This window comes from Peromyscus maniculatus, chromosome 1 (genome assembly GCF_049852395.1).
Source record: "Peromyscus maniculatus bairdii isolate BWxNUB_F1_BW_parent chromosome 1, HU_Pman_BW_mat_3.1, whole genome shotgun sequence".
Lineage (NCBI taxonomy): Eukaryota > Metazoa > Chordata > Mammalia > Rodentia > Cricetidae > Peromyscus > Peromyscus maniculatus.
The window spans coordinates 31815207-31835271 of NC_134852.1; the positions used below are offsets into that span (position 1 = coordinate 31815207).

The window sequence follows — 20065 nt, forward strand, 5'->3', positions numbered from 1 at the left end:
CTAAGTGACACAGCACATTTTGCTGAAGAGTTCTATAAATCCTTTGACACTACACAGCTTTCATGAGTAGAATATTTAGGAATGTTCTTACAATGAGAATTTCCCCTGTAGTTAATTGAAACTAATCTGTAATTCCAGATACTCACATCCACTATTTCTGTACTTTTGTTTAGTGGCACTTTTCGATATATAGCTGGTAGCCTGCATCCCAATCCTGACCACATAGGTCTCCTCAACGGTGCAAGGAGATTTAGTGCATGAGCTAGGAATGAGACACATGATCCATTCTGCTCCAAAACACATGACAGATTATCACAATATATCAGTTTGTGGTCCTTCAAATAACTCTGAAATCCAGTCAAGTCAGATCCTTCAAATACTTGAAATTATTATCTATGAAGTGTTTTTCAACAATAGAAGGTAACACAGTAACTGGACTCAGAATCATCAGCAACCTGCTGCCCCATTTAAAATACAAGACTGTTTATCTTTTTAGCTGGTCAAATACTAACTTTATTTTCACTACACTCCAACCTCCCCTAAGATTAAAAGTAATGTAAATTCTAAGGAATTTATTATTGGAAGCCAAAGCAATAGAAGTCAAGTACTTGTTCTGGTTAGATGACTTAAAGATGTGGGATGCCCATTATGTTAGAAAGTTCATAAAGAACTGGGGATAGTGGCACATGTCTAAACACTCAGCTACTAAAGAGGCTGAGGAAAGAGAAGTTCAAGACTAGCTTGGACGAAATAAAAATACTGGCTCAAAAAAGCAAATAAAAAATATTTCACACTAAAACAACATCCAAGAAGTAAATTATTTCTGCAAGCCAAATACAGAGCATAGCTCAGATCTTCTTGGTTATACACAACTCTGCCCGTCAAATGTGACAGACTGGGGAATTATACTCTTATCATGTGCTACACGACTACTATTGGGACTTTGAAGAGTAAATAAATCTTTTCTTCCCAGAGGTTGTTGTAGCTGAAGTTTTCCTGGTCTGCCTGGCCCAAGGTCAGGACAAATCTCTCTCACTAGCGTCCCTCAAGTAAACACACAGAGAATTATATTACTTATAAACTGTATGGCTGTGGCAGGCTTCTTGCTATCTGTTCTCATATCTTAAATTAACCCATTTCTATTAATCTATACCTTGCCACGTGGCTTGTCGCTTACCGGTCATTTACATCTTGCTACTCATTGCAGTAGCTGGCAGCGTCTCCTGACCCAGTCTTCTTTCTCCCAGCATTCTTCTCTCTGCTTGTCCTGCCTACACTCTACTTCCTGCCTGGCTACTGGCCAATCAGCATTTTATTTATTAATCAATCATAGCAACACATTTTTATAGCATACAGAACATCCCACAGCAGGTTGTTGAAGAGACTAAGATGGAAGAGATTAGATCGTTTCAGTCATATGTACTGAGACAGTGACATGTTACTCGAGCTAGTCAGAATGTACAACATAGCTCTTGAAGGCTTACTACATACTTGCCATTTCTAATGCATCTCCCTGTCATGACCGCTCACTATGAGATTCAACATCTGACTGAATACTATTGTGCTACAAGCACCCCTAAAGTCTTCTTGCTGCATGAATCTTTTGGTGCCGATTCAGGTGGGAGCTTAAGCTGTAGGCTTTCCCACACTCACCGCACTCATATGGCCTCTCTCCAGAGTGAACTTTCTGGTGCCGAACAAGGTGGGAGGTTCGGATGAAATCTTTTCCACACCTGCTGCACACAAAAGGCCTTTCCCCAGTATGAACCCTTTGGTGTGCTATAAAATCAGAGCTTCTACTGAAAAATTTCCCACAGGGCATTCAAAAAGCTTTGACTCAGTGTGAATTCTCTGATGTTTAATGAGGGTGTATCTGTGGCCAAAGGATTTCCCACAATCACGGCAATCATAAGGGTTTTCTCCAGTGTGGATACTTTCATGTTGAACAAGTGTCGATTTGTGTCTGAAGACTTTGCCACAATCATTGCACTTATAAGGCCTCGAGCCACTGTGTACCCTCTGGTGTACTATTAGGTTGGAGTGATGGCTAAAGTATTTCCCGCATTCGGAGCACTTGTAAGGCATTTCTCCAGTGTGGAGTCTCTTATGTTGAGTGAGGTTGTCTTTTCGACTGAAGGCTTTTCTGCATTCACTGCACTCATAAGGCCTTTCTCCAGTATGGATCCTCTGGTGCTGGATGAGTGTGGCTTTGCGGCTGAAGGCTTTCCCACATTCACTGCACTCATAAGGCTTCTCTCCACTATGGATCCTCTGGTGCTGCACAAGGGTATCTTTGCAGTTGAAACCTTTCCCACACTCACCACATGTATAATGCATTTGTCCAACATGGAAGTCCTCTCCATTCTCAGTGCTCCCTGATCTCTTCTTGCTATGGGTGACCTTTTGTTGGTGACCAATCAAACTGTCCTGAAGGTTCCTCTGCTCCACCTCACATATAGAGGGCTTCTCTGAAGAGTAGGGCTCTACATGAACTTTGAAATTCTTAAATAATGAGGCCCTACTGTCATTCTTTTGTAAAGAATTCTCGACATTATTATGCTTTAGGTTCCGGCAAAAGTTTTCACTTAACCAGAACTGTCTCTCACATGCCCGGCATGAGTAAGTTACAAGTGCAGGGTATGTTCCTTGGTGTTCCTCCACATCCAAAAGACCATTCAAAATGGGGCCACATATGCCACAAGGATAAGTTGTCCGAGTGAAGAAGGAACCTGCCTTGGGAATGTTAACATGTGGTACTCCAACAGAAGGCTCTGCTTCATCCTTCACTGCACACCAACAACTTATAGGAAGATGCTAGATGTGGAACAAGGATGACTGGACTGCTACTCACATCACCAGTGAGGCTACCTGTGCAGGGTTCATGGCCACCACCCTCACCTGCCTAAGCAGCGCCAAAGTAGGGCGAGCAGGGACCGCTGTCACTTGACCCTGGAGACGAGATCTCTTGGCTCTGTCACCGCTCAATATTCCCTCAGGGGCAAGTAAGTCTCCTTTTGTGAATTCTGGCGCCCGTCAAATCGGAATGGGCTCCAAAGTTTTGGCCATTATGTTGCCAAGAAGCTCCACCTGGCCATAGACTCAGGATTCTTATAGGGCTCCCAGATTCATGTCAATCAGCATCAAACACCTGACAAGAATAGCCCAACTATAGCCCAGCCTGAACTAAATGTCAGGCAGATCCTGAGCCTTGTGGGATCTCTGACAGACTGTCAGGTTTCTCAGGGAAGCTCAATCATAACCTATCTGTAGGACAGCCCTGAACAGCAAAGACTGAGAGGGCTCTGGCCTACACTCAGTAGGGGAAATCAGTGTAGCTGGAGAGACCTGAACCTTGTGTCTCAAGGCAGGCAATGGGTCGGTGAGGACCAGGAGATAAAATGAGGTCTCTGATTCCAAGTCTTGAGTCTGACCATCACCAAACACTGCAGCTCAGTTCACACATGAGAAAGTCTTTTCTTCTCCCATACACAGCACAGGAGGCCCCATTATCTCTGAGCACTCAGCCACTCCATCTGCCTTTAATTTGCTTCCTGCCTGATGATTTTTTTTTTTTTTTTGGTTTTTCAAGACAGGGTTTCTCTGTGTAGCTTTGCGCCTTTCCTGGGACTCACTTGGTAGTCCAGGCTGGCCTCGAACTCACAGAGATCCGCCTGCCTCTGCCTCCCGAGTGCTGGGATTAAAGGCGTGCGCCACCACCGCCCGGCCCTGCCTGATGATTTAAAGATATGGGTCAGCTAGGAGTTAAGAGACTATCTCTGGTTGTAAGATGCCCTTGCAAGAATCAGAAGTACCACACATGATAAATCATCTCTCTGTGGTCAGTACATTACTGCTACCTAAGCCCATTATCACAAACAACAATTCCAATCCCATGGAGGGTGAGGACTCAGTAGCATTAATGTGTGAGCCTGAGACTCAGAATACAGCCTACCTGTGGAGGATAAATGATCAAAGCCTCTGAGAAGAGGACAGGCTGATGCTGTCTGTGGAAAACAGGACTCTCACTGTACTCAGTGTTGTGAGGATTGACACTGGACCCAATGAATGTGAATCTGAGACTCAGTGAGGGACTCCCCACTGACCCATTCACTCTGAACATTACCTGTAAGTATTTTCTGTTTCATCCTGGCCCCAGTTGCCTAAATACAGAGGGCTAGAACTATGCCATACTCGGTTCCAGTCCCCTTGGGTTCATGACACAGACCACCATACAGATACCTAGGCTGCCAGGGCATCCTGTCCCAGCCCAAGCACATGTAGACAGGCCCAGCATTGAGCTTAAATGGGCTGCAGGGATTCTCCTGCCTAGAGAGGCTCAGGGTAATGGAGACAGGGGATATGTCAGACTCAGCCTCAGTGCACACATGAGTGTGCAGTGGGGGATGTTTGTGTGTTGTGCTTGAGATGGATCAGGGCTTGTGCATGCTGAATGAGTACTCTTCTGCTATTCTGCACCCCAGCTCTGGGTAGGAGCTGCTCAACTAAGGTTAAAGCATAGCTCAAAGAGCTACTATGTCCTTCTACAGACCATGATTTCCCCTCCTCTTTGCTGACATCATGTGTGATTTTATTCTATTTTCTCCAGATGGTCCTGATGTCCAGATCATATTCCCCTCAAATATTCATTTTCATTCAAGGACAAACCTCACATCTCCTGCCACACAGATGCTAACCCACCCTCACAGTACTCTTGGTTTGTCAATGGAGAGCTCCAGTCATCCTCCCAAGAGCTCTATATTCCCAACATCCATACTAATATGAGTAGATCTTATACCTGACTTGTCTAATACTGTCACTGTCCTCAGTAAGAGCACAATCAAGAACATTACAGTCCTTAGTAAGTGGATCACTGAAATATCAGCACCAGGTTAAGGGTGGAGTCTTTTGGCTTTCTGGGAAGGTGCAGAAGCATTGAATTTCCAGCCCAGGACTATGGAAACTAGCAAAACTCAGTCTTCCCCCAAGATGTCTAATGCCTTCCTGGTTCTCTGGTTTCTGGCCGATAGGGATGGAGTTTGCAATGTGAGGAGGAGGTTTTTCCAGTATTGAAAAGTCTTTAGTTATGTGAGGGACTTTCCATGGTTAGGAGATCCTCAAGGTCAAGATTTCTTTCTGTGCCTAACACAAGCTTTCCTGTCCCCTCCATTTTCACTTTATGACCTCCATGACCTACAAGGAACACCCAGGGCTTTCAACTTTGCACAATTCTTATTCTCCAAATTGGGGGAAAATATTCCACACAGATGGGGACTAGACCTCTAATCCCAGGTATGCTCCTGTCTCATGGGTGTGGTGCCTGGCTCAGCTCTGACTCCATGGGATGGAAAGAGTGGGTGGAGAAGGTGTCTGAGAGCCCTCTTCTGAGTCAGGGTGAACTATGTCTCTGACAGTTGATGATGTTCTTTTGTTTACTCTTCTCAAGGTTCAAAAGACAAATATCAGCTGAGCATGGCTGTACACACCTTTGATGCCAACACTGAGGAGGAAGTGCACATAGTGTGATTTTGAAGCAGCCTGGTCTACATAGCAAGTTACAAGCTAGCCAGAACTGTACAGTGAGACCCTATTCAAAAATATCAGTACTGAGCATTAGAGTGTCAGGCTGTGGTCAGCACTGTGACTATTCACTTCTTCTCTGTAGTATTTAATCCATATCTGTGGGGCAGGAAATACAATTTTTCTACAAACAGAAATTCTTCAGTTAAGGATTTCTCCCAGTCCTGAGGTCTATCCTTTAACACCTCTAAGTTAGCTTGGCCATCTTAACCCTATTATTTAATAAAAATTAAAATGCTATTTCATAAAGGCAGGATCTGACTGTTCACAGTCACAGAAAATGTGAGCAAGAATACCCATAAATATCAGTGGAAAATACATTCCTCTACCCTGAGATTTCTGGACATGTGGACTGAAGAGCCTCGCGGTGTGGAATCTACACAAATACCCTGAGTCAGGGTCACTGTGGGTCATATTGATAGTCGAATGACTCAGCTCTTTCTTTACAGACTGTATCTTGAACATGTGAATTGCAGAGGGCCCCTTTGTTGTATGTGCCCTGGGAGCTGGCTGAGATCTCTGAGGGTGAAGGACTCTCAGCTGGTCCTTTCCATTGTTTATTCACAGAACCAGTGATTAAACCCTCCATCCAATTCACCAACACCACGGTCAAAGACCTGACCTCTGTGATCCTGAAGTGCTTGTCAAACGACCCTGGGATCTCAATCCATTGGCTCTTCAAAGGCCACAGTCTGAGAATCACAAATGAGATGAAGTTGTCCTCGAACAACAGCACCCTCGAAATAGTCCCTGCCAGGAGTTGGCATTCCGGGGACTATCAGTGTGAAGTATCCAATCAAGTCAGTTCCAAGAGGAGTGACCCCATCCAGGTGGACATAATAGGTGAGTGAACTCTTCTCCCTTGTTACTCCATAACTTTCGGGGTGAGGGCAGTTTCTTTATCAATAGAGTGCAGACTGGGTCAAAGTCACAAGGAGAAAAACCTGTTTCAACATACAAATACAGCCAGCTTTGTGATGGATGCATGTTAATCTCATGATAACACACCAAGCAAGGTGAGCACAGAGCTGCATGCCTTTAACCCCAGCACACCAGAGGAAGAGTCAGTTGGATTTCTATGAGTTCCAGCCACCCTGGTCTTTGTAACCAGTTTCAGGTTAGCCAGAGCTACATAGTGAGACCCTGTCTCAAAAGAGAGAGAGAACATGAAGCAGGAGGCATAGAAGTACAAGGCCACTCAACTGAATGGACCAGGCTCTGCTGACTCCCCATGGGAGACATTGCCTTGGAGGAGTTGGGAATCAGGGGTGTACTGGGTGGGAACACTGGTGGACTGGGGGAATGAGGAAAGGGGAATCTGTGGTTGGTATGTGAAATGAATAGAAAATCTCTTAATAAAATAAGAAGCACAAGGACAGCCCAGATTACATTGTGAGACCTGGATAATAATAATAACAATAGATGTTAATATAGCAAATAGAAATGCAAAGTGATTAAGAGTTTAGGGTCTGAGTCAGACACACAGACCACCCTCAGAATCTAGTAAAATATTCATGTTACACTACACCCCATACCACACAATCAAATTTTCTTTAGATTATTTCCAATAACTAATACGAATACTGCATAGACCCTAGTCTTATTCTGTTGAATACAGGACGAAGATAGGAGGAAATAATACATTTTTCTAGATATACTTTTCCAAGTAGTTTGTTTCCAAGGTTTTGATCCATAAATATAAAATCCATAGATAGAATGGACCTGTATTGAGTTTTTTACTACGTTTGCATATTTATTCATTTTGTATGGGTGTTCCCCTCCTGTGTGTGGAGGTCATAGGACAATTTCTGGGGGCCAGTTCTCTGGGGACAGAGAATTTAACTAAGGTAGGTGAGCAAGCCCTTTATCTGGTAAGCCATTTCTCTGGCCCAGATTGTTTGTGCATTTATATCTGTGTGGTAGTTGGCCATCGGTACTGGAAGGGAAACTGTAGGCACTCTTCCCAACTGAGCCATTTTTGCGGCCCATATACTGAGTTTCTTATCCTCATGCTCCTAGCACAGACTCTTTTTTTTCTGGTATCTGTTTTTTTGTGGTATGTAGTAGTAGTAGTAGTAGTAGTAGTAGTAGTAGTAGTAGTGTGTTTGATTCTTAACTATTGAGCTATCTCTCCAGTCCCATAAACCAAATGCATGGAGAGATAGCTCAATAGTTAAGAGCTCTAGCAGCTATTCCAAAGGACAGGGGATTAATTCCCAGCACCCACAAGGCAGCTTATTACTATCTGTAACTGAAGTTTCAAGGAATTCAACACCCTCTTCTATCCTCCTTATGTAGAAAACATGCATGTGGTATAGAAGCATACAAGCAGCCAAAAGGCCCATATGATGCTTCTGTCATCATTACAAAGACAACATTTGAAATCCAATTTCAAGGTGCTTTCATCCTGTCTCCTAAAAGTCTGATGACTTTAAGGTCTGATCCATTTTAGGTTTTTGATCCAGGTAGAGTTGATTTGTATATGTTGTTAGGTGAAGGCTTAACTTTATTCTTTTACATGGATATTACATCTTCCTAACATCCCTTGTTTAACTGATTTTTCTTCCAACATTGTGCATTCTTAGCAGCTTGATCAAAACACCTTTGGTCACAGAGGTTCAGATGGACAGCAAGAATGCCTTCCAAGTTCTGTAACTCAATAGGACAACTCCGTTTCACACCAATTAATTCAAAAGAGCCAGCAGAAATGTATGTTTTTAACAAACATAAAGAGTGACAGATGAAATGCTGGATATGCCAACAGTGCGTATCTGACATACATTATAATATATATGCAAAACTGTGCCCCATAAACACACATATTTATCATTTTAACTAATCTTTAATTTAATCATGGCCAGTGTGCATGAGCACTTCTGGGCTTTCTAATTCTATATTACTGATGTGTATTTCTGCCTTTATGTCAGGAGTAAGTATAAGATTTTGATTGTTGCAGCTTTGTACTAAAATTATGAAATCATGTGGGATGTACTGCAATTTTACTCTTGTTTTTTTCAAGATAATTTTAAGGCCATTTTTGATGGTGCTTGCCTATAACCCCAGCTCTTTGGAGCAGAGACAAGTGGATCTCTGGCAGTTTGAGGCCAGCTTGATATATATAGTGAGTTTCAGGACAGCTAGAATGGACTTTGCTATTTCTGTGCAAAATGCCACTGGGGTTTTGATCTGATATGCATAGAACTGATAGAGTACATTCAGGGATAATGTCCTCTTTTAAAAAAAGTCCCAGCCACTGATGAAGATGAGGCAAGAGTAACAAGTTCTAAAAGTGCCTACTACAACCAATTCAAGGCCAGCCTGATTAATTTAGTGTCATCCTGTTTCTAAATAAAAATTAGAATGCATAGCTTAGAGTAGAGCTCAGTGGTAGTGAATTGCTTACCTTGCACAAAGCACTCACTTCAATCCCAGTACTGCAGAACAACAGTAATAATGAGATTAAGTTTTCCAAACCATCAATGCCAATGGCTGTCATTTCTTGTCTTCTTTCATCATCTCTTATTTGGTAGTTTTCTGAGTGCAAGTCTTTTATCTCCTTGGTGGATTTAATTGTAAGTATTTTATTCTTTTTGGTGCTTTCACAAATAAATATTTTCTTCATTTCCTTTCCAATTGTTTACTGTTATGGCTGGGACTATTTATTGCTCAGGGGCTGAACACTTGCCAGGCACGCATGAGGCCCTAGGTTCAAGCTCCACTACTGCCAGGAAAAATGAAAATCAAATTGTTCAAAGTCAATAGTAGTATACAGAAATACAGCTTACTTGGGCATGTTCATTTCATTAGCCAACCAATTTACTAGTTTTTCTCATTTAGTTCTGAGAAGGTTCTGTAGAATGTTCAGGATTTTCTATGAACAAGTTCCTGTCATCTAGAGATATATTTAGCACCTCATAATTGGGTACCTTCATTTCATTGTCTAGCCTAATGGCTCTGTGTAGCACTCCTAAAGGTCTCTTGAACAGAAGTGGTCACAGCAGCATCCTGTGTTCTTCCTGATCTTAAAGAGAATGCTGTCAGTCTCCCCACTGCGTATGATTTTGGCTGTGGGTTTCCATGTATGGCCTTTGTTACAATAAGCTGGACTTCTATCCAGTTTCAGTGTTTTTCTTATCAAAGTCTGTGAAATTTTGTCAATTTATTTGTTGATCCAATCTTCTTGGTTATATAGCTATTCCATTTGGTTTCTTTTATGCTTCCATCTCTAAAGAATCCATGTTTGTTGGAAATTGTCCTTTGCATCTAGGCCACACAACAGTTAGCATATAACTACTGAGTGCTCTTGAAATTCTTCATATTCTTGAGAATGGATGGTGAGGTCTCAAATTGTATTAATATCCATCTGCTTTTTTTCAAAGTTAATCTGGGAAAAGTTTGCTAATATTGTTAATTATTTTTGATATACCAACTTTTGGTGCATCAGCTTTCTTTGCAGTCACTCTAGTCTCTGTTTTGTTCATCTTCATCCTCATCCTTAGTGTTCTCCTTCCTATTCAGGAACTTTTAGGGGACAGGGGTCTCATTATATTAACCAGACTTGCTTCAAATTCACAATCCTCCTGCCTCAGCCTCTGATGCTAGGATGCTAGGTTATATCACATCTTTCACCTGCCTCATAGTAGTTTTTAAAGACTTCATATAATAATCAAGTAACCTTTCTTTGGCAAAATACCACACATAGAGAAAGAAAAAAATGTTGCTACAATTATTCCTACCACTAGGGTTAGCCTTGAAGCCAGGTAGTCTGGTCTATCTCTGATTAACCATACAGATTTAAGTAACTTTTGAAAACCACTTTAAGCTCCAGTTTTTCATCATCTGAATGGAAATAATTTCTATGTGACAGACTCATCATATAGGTGAAACCAGATACAAATACAGGGCCAGCCACATCATAAATACCATACCACCATGGTCAACATTAGCATTAATAATCACTCTTGAGCAGACTGGTGAAGTTTGAGCCCCAAAGTCACAACAAGGAGTAAAGGGGTGAGGATGGCATTGATACATAAGGGGTGTGGGGAGACACATGTTATACAAAAGGTGAAACCACTTTAACATAGCTACTAAATAAAAATGGGAGAGAAAAAAATGAGGGGGGGGGTCTGATGAAAAATTTCTAAGCCATGGTTATTTACTAGATTTCATCCACCAGGATGTGTCCATGAAGGGCTGAGACAAGTAAGTTATTAGTGGAGGAATATACTTGTGAAGGTGAGCCTGAGATATCCCTCAGGACACATGAAGATATGATCTCTGTGTAGGCAGAGAAGCAGGCATATCTTAGATTGCAGTGCAGTTCCAACAGAGTTTCTACAAGTTTGAGGCTGAGTTCCCTACAGTAACCAAGCAGAGGGATTTGGGGTCTTACAGAGTCTGCCTTGCTGTCCTACCCCACTGCAGAAACCATGGTCTCTGCAGAGGAGCTGGTACAATGAGAGTCAATAGTCTGGGCCTTCTGTCACTTAGGTCACAGCCACAAGAGACCACTTATTCATGGCTGCCACAACTGAGACCCTGAGAATAAGATGGAAACACTGGATATTCAACACACAAAATTGCAATCACCCTGTCTAACATTCCCACAGCTTTACGTGATTGCCTTGATGAAATTGATGGAATTCGAGTATTGGAAAGAAGAGGGAGAACTAACCTAGAAACACAGGGAGGTGAAAAGGACACTTGCTAAAATCCTCACACTTCAACTCACCCAATCAGTCTTCTGCCATCAAGGTGGGAATGTGTTTGTTAGCTGTAGGAGTTTTCTGGTAGAAATTCCAGGTCATTTATGCATACTATCATATCTTCTGCAAATAGGGAAAGTTTGACTTCTGCCTTTCAAATTTGTATCCCCCTGATTATAGTTTTTGTCTTATTGCTCTACTTAGAACCTTGAGTATTATATTGAATAAATATGGGGAGAGGGGACAGCCTTGTCTTCTTCCTGATTTTAGTGGAATTGCTTTGTGTTTCTCTCCATTTAATATGATGTTGGCTGTCAGATTGCTGTAAATTGCCTGTATTACACTAAGGAATCTTCCATGTATTTCTGATTACTCCAAAACCTTGGTCATGAAGAGGTGTTGAATTTTGTCAAAGGTTTTTCAGCATTTAATGAGATGATCATGTGGATTTTATCTTTCAGTTTGTTTATATGGTGGATTACATTGACAGATTTATGTATTTTGAACCATCCTTACATCTCTCTATGAAGCCTACTTGACCATGGTGGATATATTTTTTTACTCCCTTCTTGAATCTGATTTGCCAGTTTTTATTGAGTACTTTTACATCAATGTTCATGAATGAGATTGGTGTGCAATTCTCTTTCTTTGTTGCATCTTTTGTTGTTTAGGTATCACGGTGACTGTAGCCTTGTAAAAAGAATTTGGCAATGTTCCTTTTGTTTCTATTGTGTAGAACAAATTGAAGAATATTGGTATTAGCTCTTCTTTGAAAATCTGGTAGAATTCTGTGTTCAAACCATCTGGTCACATGCTTTTTCTGGTTGGGAGATTTTAATGACTGTTTCTAGTTTCTTTTTTTTTCATTTTTTAAATTTATTTATTAAATTTAATCTTACATATCAGCCACAGATTCCCTTGTTCTCTCCCCTCCCACCCCTACTCCCACCCCTTCCCTCCAGTCCACCCCCCCATTCCCATTTCCTCCAGGGCAAAGACTCCCCTGAGGATTGAGTTCAACCTGGTAGATTCAGTACAGCCAGGTCCAGGCCCCTCCTCCCAGGCTGAGCCAAGTGTCCCTGTATAAGCCCCAGGTTCCAAACTTCCAGTTCATGCACTGAGGACAGGACCTGGTCCCACTATCTGGATGCCTCCCAAGCAGATCAAGCTAATCAACTGTCTTATTTATCCAGAGGGCCTGATCCAGTTGGGGGCTCCTCAGCTATTGGTTCATAGTTCATGTGTTTCCTTTCATTTGTTCCTGTGCTTTTTCCAACCTTGGTCTCAACAATTCTCGCTCATACAAAAGCTCCTCTTTCTCACCAATTGGACTCCTGGAGCTCCACCTGGGGCCTGACCATGGTTCTCTGTATCCGGTTCCCTCAGTCATTGGATGGGGTTCCTAGCATGACAATTAGGGTGTTTGGCCAGGTGGCCTTTGAATACTTCAGAGATCTATTCAGAGGGCCTGATCCAGTTGGGGGCTCCTCAGCCTTTGGTTCATAGTCCATGTGTTTCCATTCGTTTGGCTATTTGTCCCTGTGCTTTATCCAACCTTGGTTTCAACAATTCTCGCTCATATAAACCCTTCTCTTTCTCGCTAATTGGACTCCCAGAGTTCCACACCCTAGATGCCCTTCAACTGAAGAATAGATAAATAAATTATGGCACATATACACAATGGAATACTACTCAGCAGAGAAAAACAATGGCATCATGAGGTTTGCAGGCAAATGGATGGATCTAGAAAAAAATCATCCTGAGTGAGGTAACCCAGACTCAGAAAGACAAATATGGCATGTACTCACTCATAGGAGGATATTAGAGGTGGAACAAGGATGACTGGACTGCTACTCACATCACCAGGGAGGCTACCTGGAAAACACAGGACCCCAAGAAAGACACGAGGATCGCCCAATGACAGAGAAATGGCTGAGATCTACATGAATAACCTGGACATGAGTGGGACTAATGAAGGGCAAGGGTCAAGGGAAAGAGAGCCTGTGGGAGTGGGAGATCCCAGCTGGATCAAGAACAGAGAGCGAGAACAAGGAATAGGAGACCATGGTAAATGAAAACCACATGAGAAAAGGAAGAAGCAAAGTGCTAGAGAGGCCCACAGAAATCCACAAAGATACCCTCACAATAGATGGCTGGCAATGGTTGAGAGACAGCCGGGATTGACCTACTCTGGTGATGGGATGGCCAACCACCCTAATAGCCATGCCAGAAACCCCATCCAAGGACTGAGGAATCTGGATGTTTCTAGTTTCTTAAGCATTATAGGTATATTTAAATTGTTTATCTGGTCTTGAGGCAATTTTGGTATATGGTACCTATCCAGAAAATTGTACATTTCTTTAGATTTTCCAATTATGTGGATTAGGGTTTTTGAGGAATGACCTAACCATTCTCTGGATTTGCTCATTATTTGTTGTTATGTATCCCTTTTCATTTCTGATTTTTTTATTAGGATGCTCTCACTGTGCCTTTTGGTTAGTTTGGGGAAGGGCTTGTCTATCCTGTTGTTTTTCTCAAAGAACCAACTCTTTGTTTCATTGCTTCTTTGTATTGTTCTATATGTTTCCATTTTATTGATTTCAGCCCTCATTTTGATTATTTGCTGGCATCTATTCCTCCTGGGTGACTTTGCTGCTTTTTGTTCTAGAGCTTCTAGGTGTGCTGTTAAATCGCTAGTGTGAAATTTCTCCAACTTCTATATGTGGGCATTCAGTGCTATGAATTTCCCTCTTAGCACTGCTTTCATAGTGTCCATAAGTTTAGGTATGTTGTACATTCATTTTCATTGAATTCTAGGAAGTCTTTAATTCTTTATTTCCTCTTTGACCGATTTGTGATTCAGTTGAGCATTGTTCAGTTTCCTCGAGATTGTAGATTCTAATTTTTGTTGTTGTTGAAATATAACTTTAAGCCATGGTGGTACAAAAAATAGAGGAGTTATTCTTAAATATTATTAAGGACGCACCTTAATAATATTCTTCCCAGGGGCTGAGAAGAGAAGCTTGCAAACACTGACAATTATTTTTTGGAAATGAATCTGAGGAAACCAAGGTCTTTCTTTGTCTGTCAACTTTATTCAGGATAAAATATATTCAGGATAAAATATAAAATATATATAAAATATTCAGGATAAAATCCTGTCTACAGAGCTACAGTTCTGTTCTCCTGCCTAGCTCCTGTCTTGCCTGATTTTTCTCTATATTTACCTACTGTCCCCTCTAAGTTCTATCTTAATTCTCTCATCTTAATTCTGCCTCGACAGAGCCTTCTCATCTTGGCCTTACTCATCTAGTACTTCCCTACCTGGCTCTTCCTCATCTTCCATCTTGTCCTCAAGTTCTCTCCTGAAAATCATCCTCTAAGTCTCCTTATACCTCTCAGTTTCCCCACATGTCTGAGGTATTCAGTCATAAACCCAAACAATAGCAATCCCCTGGCAGAACAAGTCATCAGGCTTGAATTCCTGCAGGGTCATAAAGGCAGGTAAAAATTTTCCTCAAGGAGTGAGTATCAGGATTTCTTTTACAACCCAAAAGAGAGTGGTAAAAGAGGAGGTCAATTGAGAGCTAATGATTGGTTACTATATCAAAAAAGGGGATTTATATACTCAGTCTACATTTCTAGAAGTGGTTAGGTAAGAAGTTCGGAGTCTATAATGTTAGTGAGGTTGTATAAGAAAAGAGGGTCTCTGCTTAAACTGCACAAGAAATGAAGCTATCCTCCTGACCTAGGAGACAGGCGTTGTTTCTATAAGGTTGATTGCCTTTTGATGCTTGATAGGCATGTTAGATAAATACACTATTATGAGTTCTTGGAAGCACACATAGCATACAAGGAAATCATTGTAGGAACCAGCTAATATATAACAAAAGCTAAAATATCACCAAGACTTCTTAAACCATGACTTGACCTTGAGAAAATTTCTTGACCTTTCCAAGTAGTAGCTTTTGGGATAGTAGCTGAATTCCATTATGTTTTCCTATGGCTTGCAGCAGTTCCAGTGTTTTAATTTATTAAAAAAAGAGAATGTTTAATTCTTGCTAGGGTAGAGAAAAGGATGAAAAAATTAAATTTGGAGGTGTCTTGAAAAATGAAAAGTAATGGTTAATTAATATTTGTAATCAATAATCTATGTAGATGGCAAGCTGAGACTTAGTTTAGCCGTCTAAAAGGTGTAGTTGTACATAATCAGAATATCTCTGTCCCAAGAAGGGAGCAGAGGAGTAACATAAAAATCTACCATTAGCTAGTATAGCATAATATGGTCAAATGTGTCTGAATAATATAACTGTGACTTATCAAAAATGATTAGTTTGGAACATAACTCTATTAATCTCTGATTAGTGGTATTAATTTGTTTAAACTGTATTTAAAAGAGGCATTGTTAGATAAGGAGTTACTTGAGTTAGTCATGAGCACCTATGGGACCAAGGCTACAGTTAAAACTGACCTAATAATTAAAATTTGTAATCAAGGCAATATTGACCCATTTAGCTATGGGAGGACTGTAATAATCTGTGTCAGGGTATACATAGCAAGACTTATATACACAACAGTGTCAGAAGTACTTGAGGAGAAAATCTGATAGGATATACATTTCAGGATAATGGGCAGAATTTATAGAATTAATAATAGAGAGTTTTTAAAAGGCAGTCCAGCCCCTGGGCTGGGGAGTTCAGCACCGAAAGAGGGGTAAGTCACCACGGGGCTGTAGAAGTCATTCATGGTTACTCCCTGCTGATATGGGTCTGAAGCTGAGGGTCTTGATGACTGGAATAAGTGGAAACCCAGGAAGAGCAGGCTGTTTCAGGCTCTGCAGGGTAAGAGATGGGTAGCAGGATTTTCTGTCTCATGTGCTAGAGGGCATGCATGATGCAGGGCTGAGCTGGACAGCACATCCATGTGGGATGGAGGATGGAGGATGGGGTGCAGACCTGCAGCTAGACAGCATTTCTGTGGTCCAGAGGATGACAATGTGTAACTCTTTAAATCATCAGAATTACTGCTGGAAACAAATATATGTATTAAAACATGCATTTGATGAGTTTTTTTGTTTTGTTTTGTTTTTGTTTTTAGTTAAACAAGTGACAAATGACTTTTTATTTGCACTTGTGATACTTTTAATACAAACTGCTACAACAAATATGTAAAGATATGGCAGATTACACATCTGATCAAAACACTTTGATTTAAGCATAAAACAGATTCAAATTGTCTATGTTCCTGCATAAGATCCAAGGGGCTGCCTACTGGTTTCTAGGTGGCCTTCTTTCTAATCACAACCCACTATTCCTCAGCTCAGATGAGACATGACACAATGGTTTTACAACATTTGAGGAGTTTTAAGGAGGAAACTTTTTCTCTTATGTGTACCTATGGAATATTTAGTGCATGGCTTTAGCAGATGAGAGAAGGGGATATCAGGCCAGGGAGAGAGGGAAAGATCCACCTTCCTAGAGAAGAAAAACAGAATTTGTAAGTGGAAGACATAAACTGTAGGCAGGTTGCATTCCTTAAATGGACAAAATCTTTAGACGTATTAGCAATATGATAACAGTGGTGATTTGTCAGAGCAAGATTATGAATCTTTGGAATCTCAACAAAACAGGAGGATAGTCAGAGAATGAAATCTGAAATGTTTCATTTATCATATATCTCAAGTCCTGATTATCTTTTGTCAAAATTAATAAAAATTCATTTAGGCCAGGATTATTTCTAATAATATTTCTGTGGTGATATTCTAATTGTACTGAAATGTGATTTTGATTGTATGTTAATAAATAAAGTTACCCGGGGGTCAGAGCTATTAGAGCCATAGCAAGAGTGTGGCGGTGGTGGCACACGCCTTTAATCCCATAGATCTCTGTGTGTTCAGGGATACAGCCAGCATTGGAGACATATACCTTTAAGACCTGGGGGGCTGTACATACAGACAGTGACGAGGCAGTCATGTGTTTGGGTTTACAACCAATGAGAAGGCAGAACAAAATACTATAAAGAGATGGACAGACAGGATATAGCTCTCTTTCGGGAAGCTGGGACACCACAGGAGGAAGGGTGAGATTTTAGCTCTGAGCTCTGACCTCTCGGCTTTCTCTTTTACATTGGTTCTGTGTTTCTTATTTAGTAAGACTGTTGGTTACATCTACATATTTCTACAAGTTTAATATAATTGATGAACAGAGTTCATCAAAAAATCTAGAGTTGTATCAATTTATTCATAAAGTCACAGCTCAATATTTAAGAATCTAGAGGTAAATATAAGCAACTTTCAGACTGGCAGCTTTAGAGCATCTTTGTCCTGCAGCAGCCTAGTGTATGGTGCGACCAGGCAATCCAGGATTCATAAAGATGGATCAGCATCCTGTGAAAACATGTAAGCATATCCACTTTTTGACATTATGAAAACATCAGGACCTTTACAAATACAAGTGAGAAGGTTCTGGAGGCTTAGGTGTAACTTTGTGTCTTGGCCTGTGGATAATAAGGGATGCCTGTAGTGGGAGATATGAAACATTAAGCACCAATTGTTAAGAGCTCTTGAAGTATAATAAGGCTTTTGTCCAATTATGAGCTCTAGGCCTTCTTAAAATTTTAAAGCAGTGGAATAAATGGTGATTTATTTCTTTATTTCATACACATAAATCATAAGGATGTAGGCCTCATGGGTGAATTTTCATAGGGAGAGAATTTGTAATTGTTGGACAGACATTAGAAAGTACTAGTATGGACTTATCTGCCAGTCTATAGACTCATAGGTTTTATAGTTTGTTATAAATATAATGTCACCTATGTAATAAATGTATTGCAATGTATACTCACACACACACACACACACACACACACACATAATTGGCTTAGGTGACAGTGAGGAAAGTATAATTTACGGATACTTCTGATAGTTAATCTGTACATATGGTGAGGAACTCAGCTCAATCAATGTGTTCTGGGTAAACAGAACTTATATTTCCTGATCTGCATGTCAGCTTTTGACTTCCATTGTGTCAGGTTAGAAGGCAAGCTTAAAGTGAAATGCTGACAATCTTTAGGGTGAGAATATAGGGTGAAGAAGCAATCTTGTAAGTCTATGACTATTATATTTTGAATTCTAGGGGTGGCTGTGGGAGATGACAAACTAGATTGTGAAGCTCCCCTTGGCTCCAATAAAGTTCATTTAATTTTTTAAGGTCTTGTAACAGCCTGTAAGCCTGATATTTTTCTAACCAATAAGTATTAGGGTGACTCAAGGGCTGGTGAGAGGCTTTATATGCCCTATTTTTAAGCTTCTCTCCCACCAGACAAGTAGCAGCTACAATTCTCTCAGCATTCAAAGTCCATTATTTAACCCAGATAGGAGCATCAGATATCCATGTAATGGGGATAGCAGTCAACAGTGGTCCCTCAGATTAATTTATTATACCCTAGGCCATGCCTGTCACTTATAATTTCTAGAATAATGGGCTCAGTTATGCCTTTGGTTTGTTTACCCGAGTTCTTTTAAGTTTAACACCCATCTATAGCACTTGAGCTGATATTAGTCCATAGCAGAGATTAATGATTCACCAATTAACTGCAGCATGTCTCTTCCCCAGAGAGTGTTAGGTATAAAGGGGATGCCTCTGGGCAGAATAAGGCCATCATTTTATCTATCTGACCATTTTAATATTTCTGAGCTTTTGGTTACAATATTAGCTTGACCTAGACCTATATGAGATGAAGGAGTAATAATTGTCTTAAGTATTTGGCCAATCATTTTCTAAAATGTAAGAAATGTCTATGCTTATGTCTAGCAAGTCAATTATTTTCTTTCCCTGTATTTTAAGGGTTTAGTTGTTCTGGAATATTTAATTTCCTGAACCCAGAAGACCATAAAACTTGAATCCAAACTGGCAGCTCCCTTAGGCGCTGCCCTGTAGAATCTGAATTGTTTTTGTAGGAGGTTTACAATAATCTTAATTTTCCCAGTAAAGTCAGGATCAATCATTCCATGGACAATTATTATACCTTGTACAGTGGAGGAGCTATGGCCTTTTATTAGTCCCAGGTCTCCTCTGGGGGACATCTGTAGACTAATGTAGTAATGCATACATAAGTCTATTTCTAAAGCCTATATATTTCAGATCTCAGATCTCAATAAAAACTTTATCCATAGATGTACCTTAGGTATATATTCTCAGTATCTCTAGGTTATTTACTGAGACGTGGGTATCATTTATTCCAAATCTAGATGTTTATGTTATATTTATCTATCCCAATAACTGGCAATTCATATATCCTAAGTTATTTTTTAACTTTCCTAAACAGTCTCCATATCTAAACTTTCATACCCTCATAAAAATTTTACATCTAAAAGATTCATGTATTTAATTAGTCAGGAGACATAGGTGATTGATTATTGAGAATAGTCAATGTAAAGTGAATTTCTTTTAATGAAGGAATAGTAAAAGCTTATTCTGAAATCTTTTTGGTGAGCTATCTTTTATTGAAAATTGGATAGCAAGGCAAATTATCTTTAGTCCTGGTAAATGGAAATGTAATCTAAATGATCTCAAAGTATAATTTGGACTAATTCCTGGCTGTAAGAGGCATGGCATAGTTTAAAGTGGGAAGCTTAAACATTTTTTAAATGTCATAGGTGAAGTAAGGAATTGATTATGCTAATATTCAGCATATTTAGCCTGTTTCTAAACATACATTTGTATAATTTGATCATTTATAAGATGATCAAGCTTTAACTTGTATCCTAGTAACTATCTTTA

General features: G+C 40.4%; 2 protein-coding genes across 12 annotated transcripts in view; one reads left to right on the plus strand and one right to left on the minus strand.

Annotated features, from left to right (window-relative positions):
* Nucleotides 1-20065, plus strand: part of LOC143273511 (cell adhesion molecule CEACAM5-like) — a 386206-nt gene that overhangs the window by 333236 nt on the left and 32905 nt on the right. For all 11 annotated transcript variants that reach the window (XM_076573549.1, XM_076573535.1, XM_076573531.1 and 8 more), the window contains one exon: nucleotides 6145-6420. In XM_076573549.1, the coding sequence (XP_076429664.1) occupies nucleotides 6145-6420 (276 nt within the window). The remainder of the gene's footprint in view (nucleotides 1-6144; nucleotides 6421-20065) is intronic.
* Nucleotides 1011-4145, minus strand: LOC143270828 (uncharacterized). The gene is given in 4 exon segments (XM_076561972.1): nucleotides 1011-1818; nucleotides 1821-2814; nucleotides 2899-3023; nucleotides 4124-4145. Coding segments are annotated over 4 exon segments (1383 nt in total). The 3' UTR covers nucleotides 1011-1576.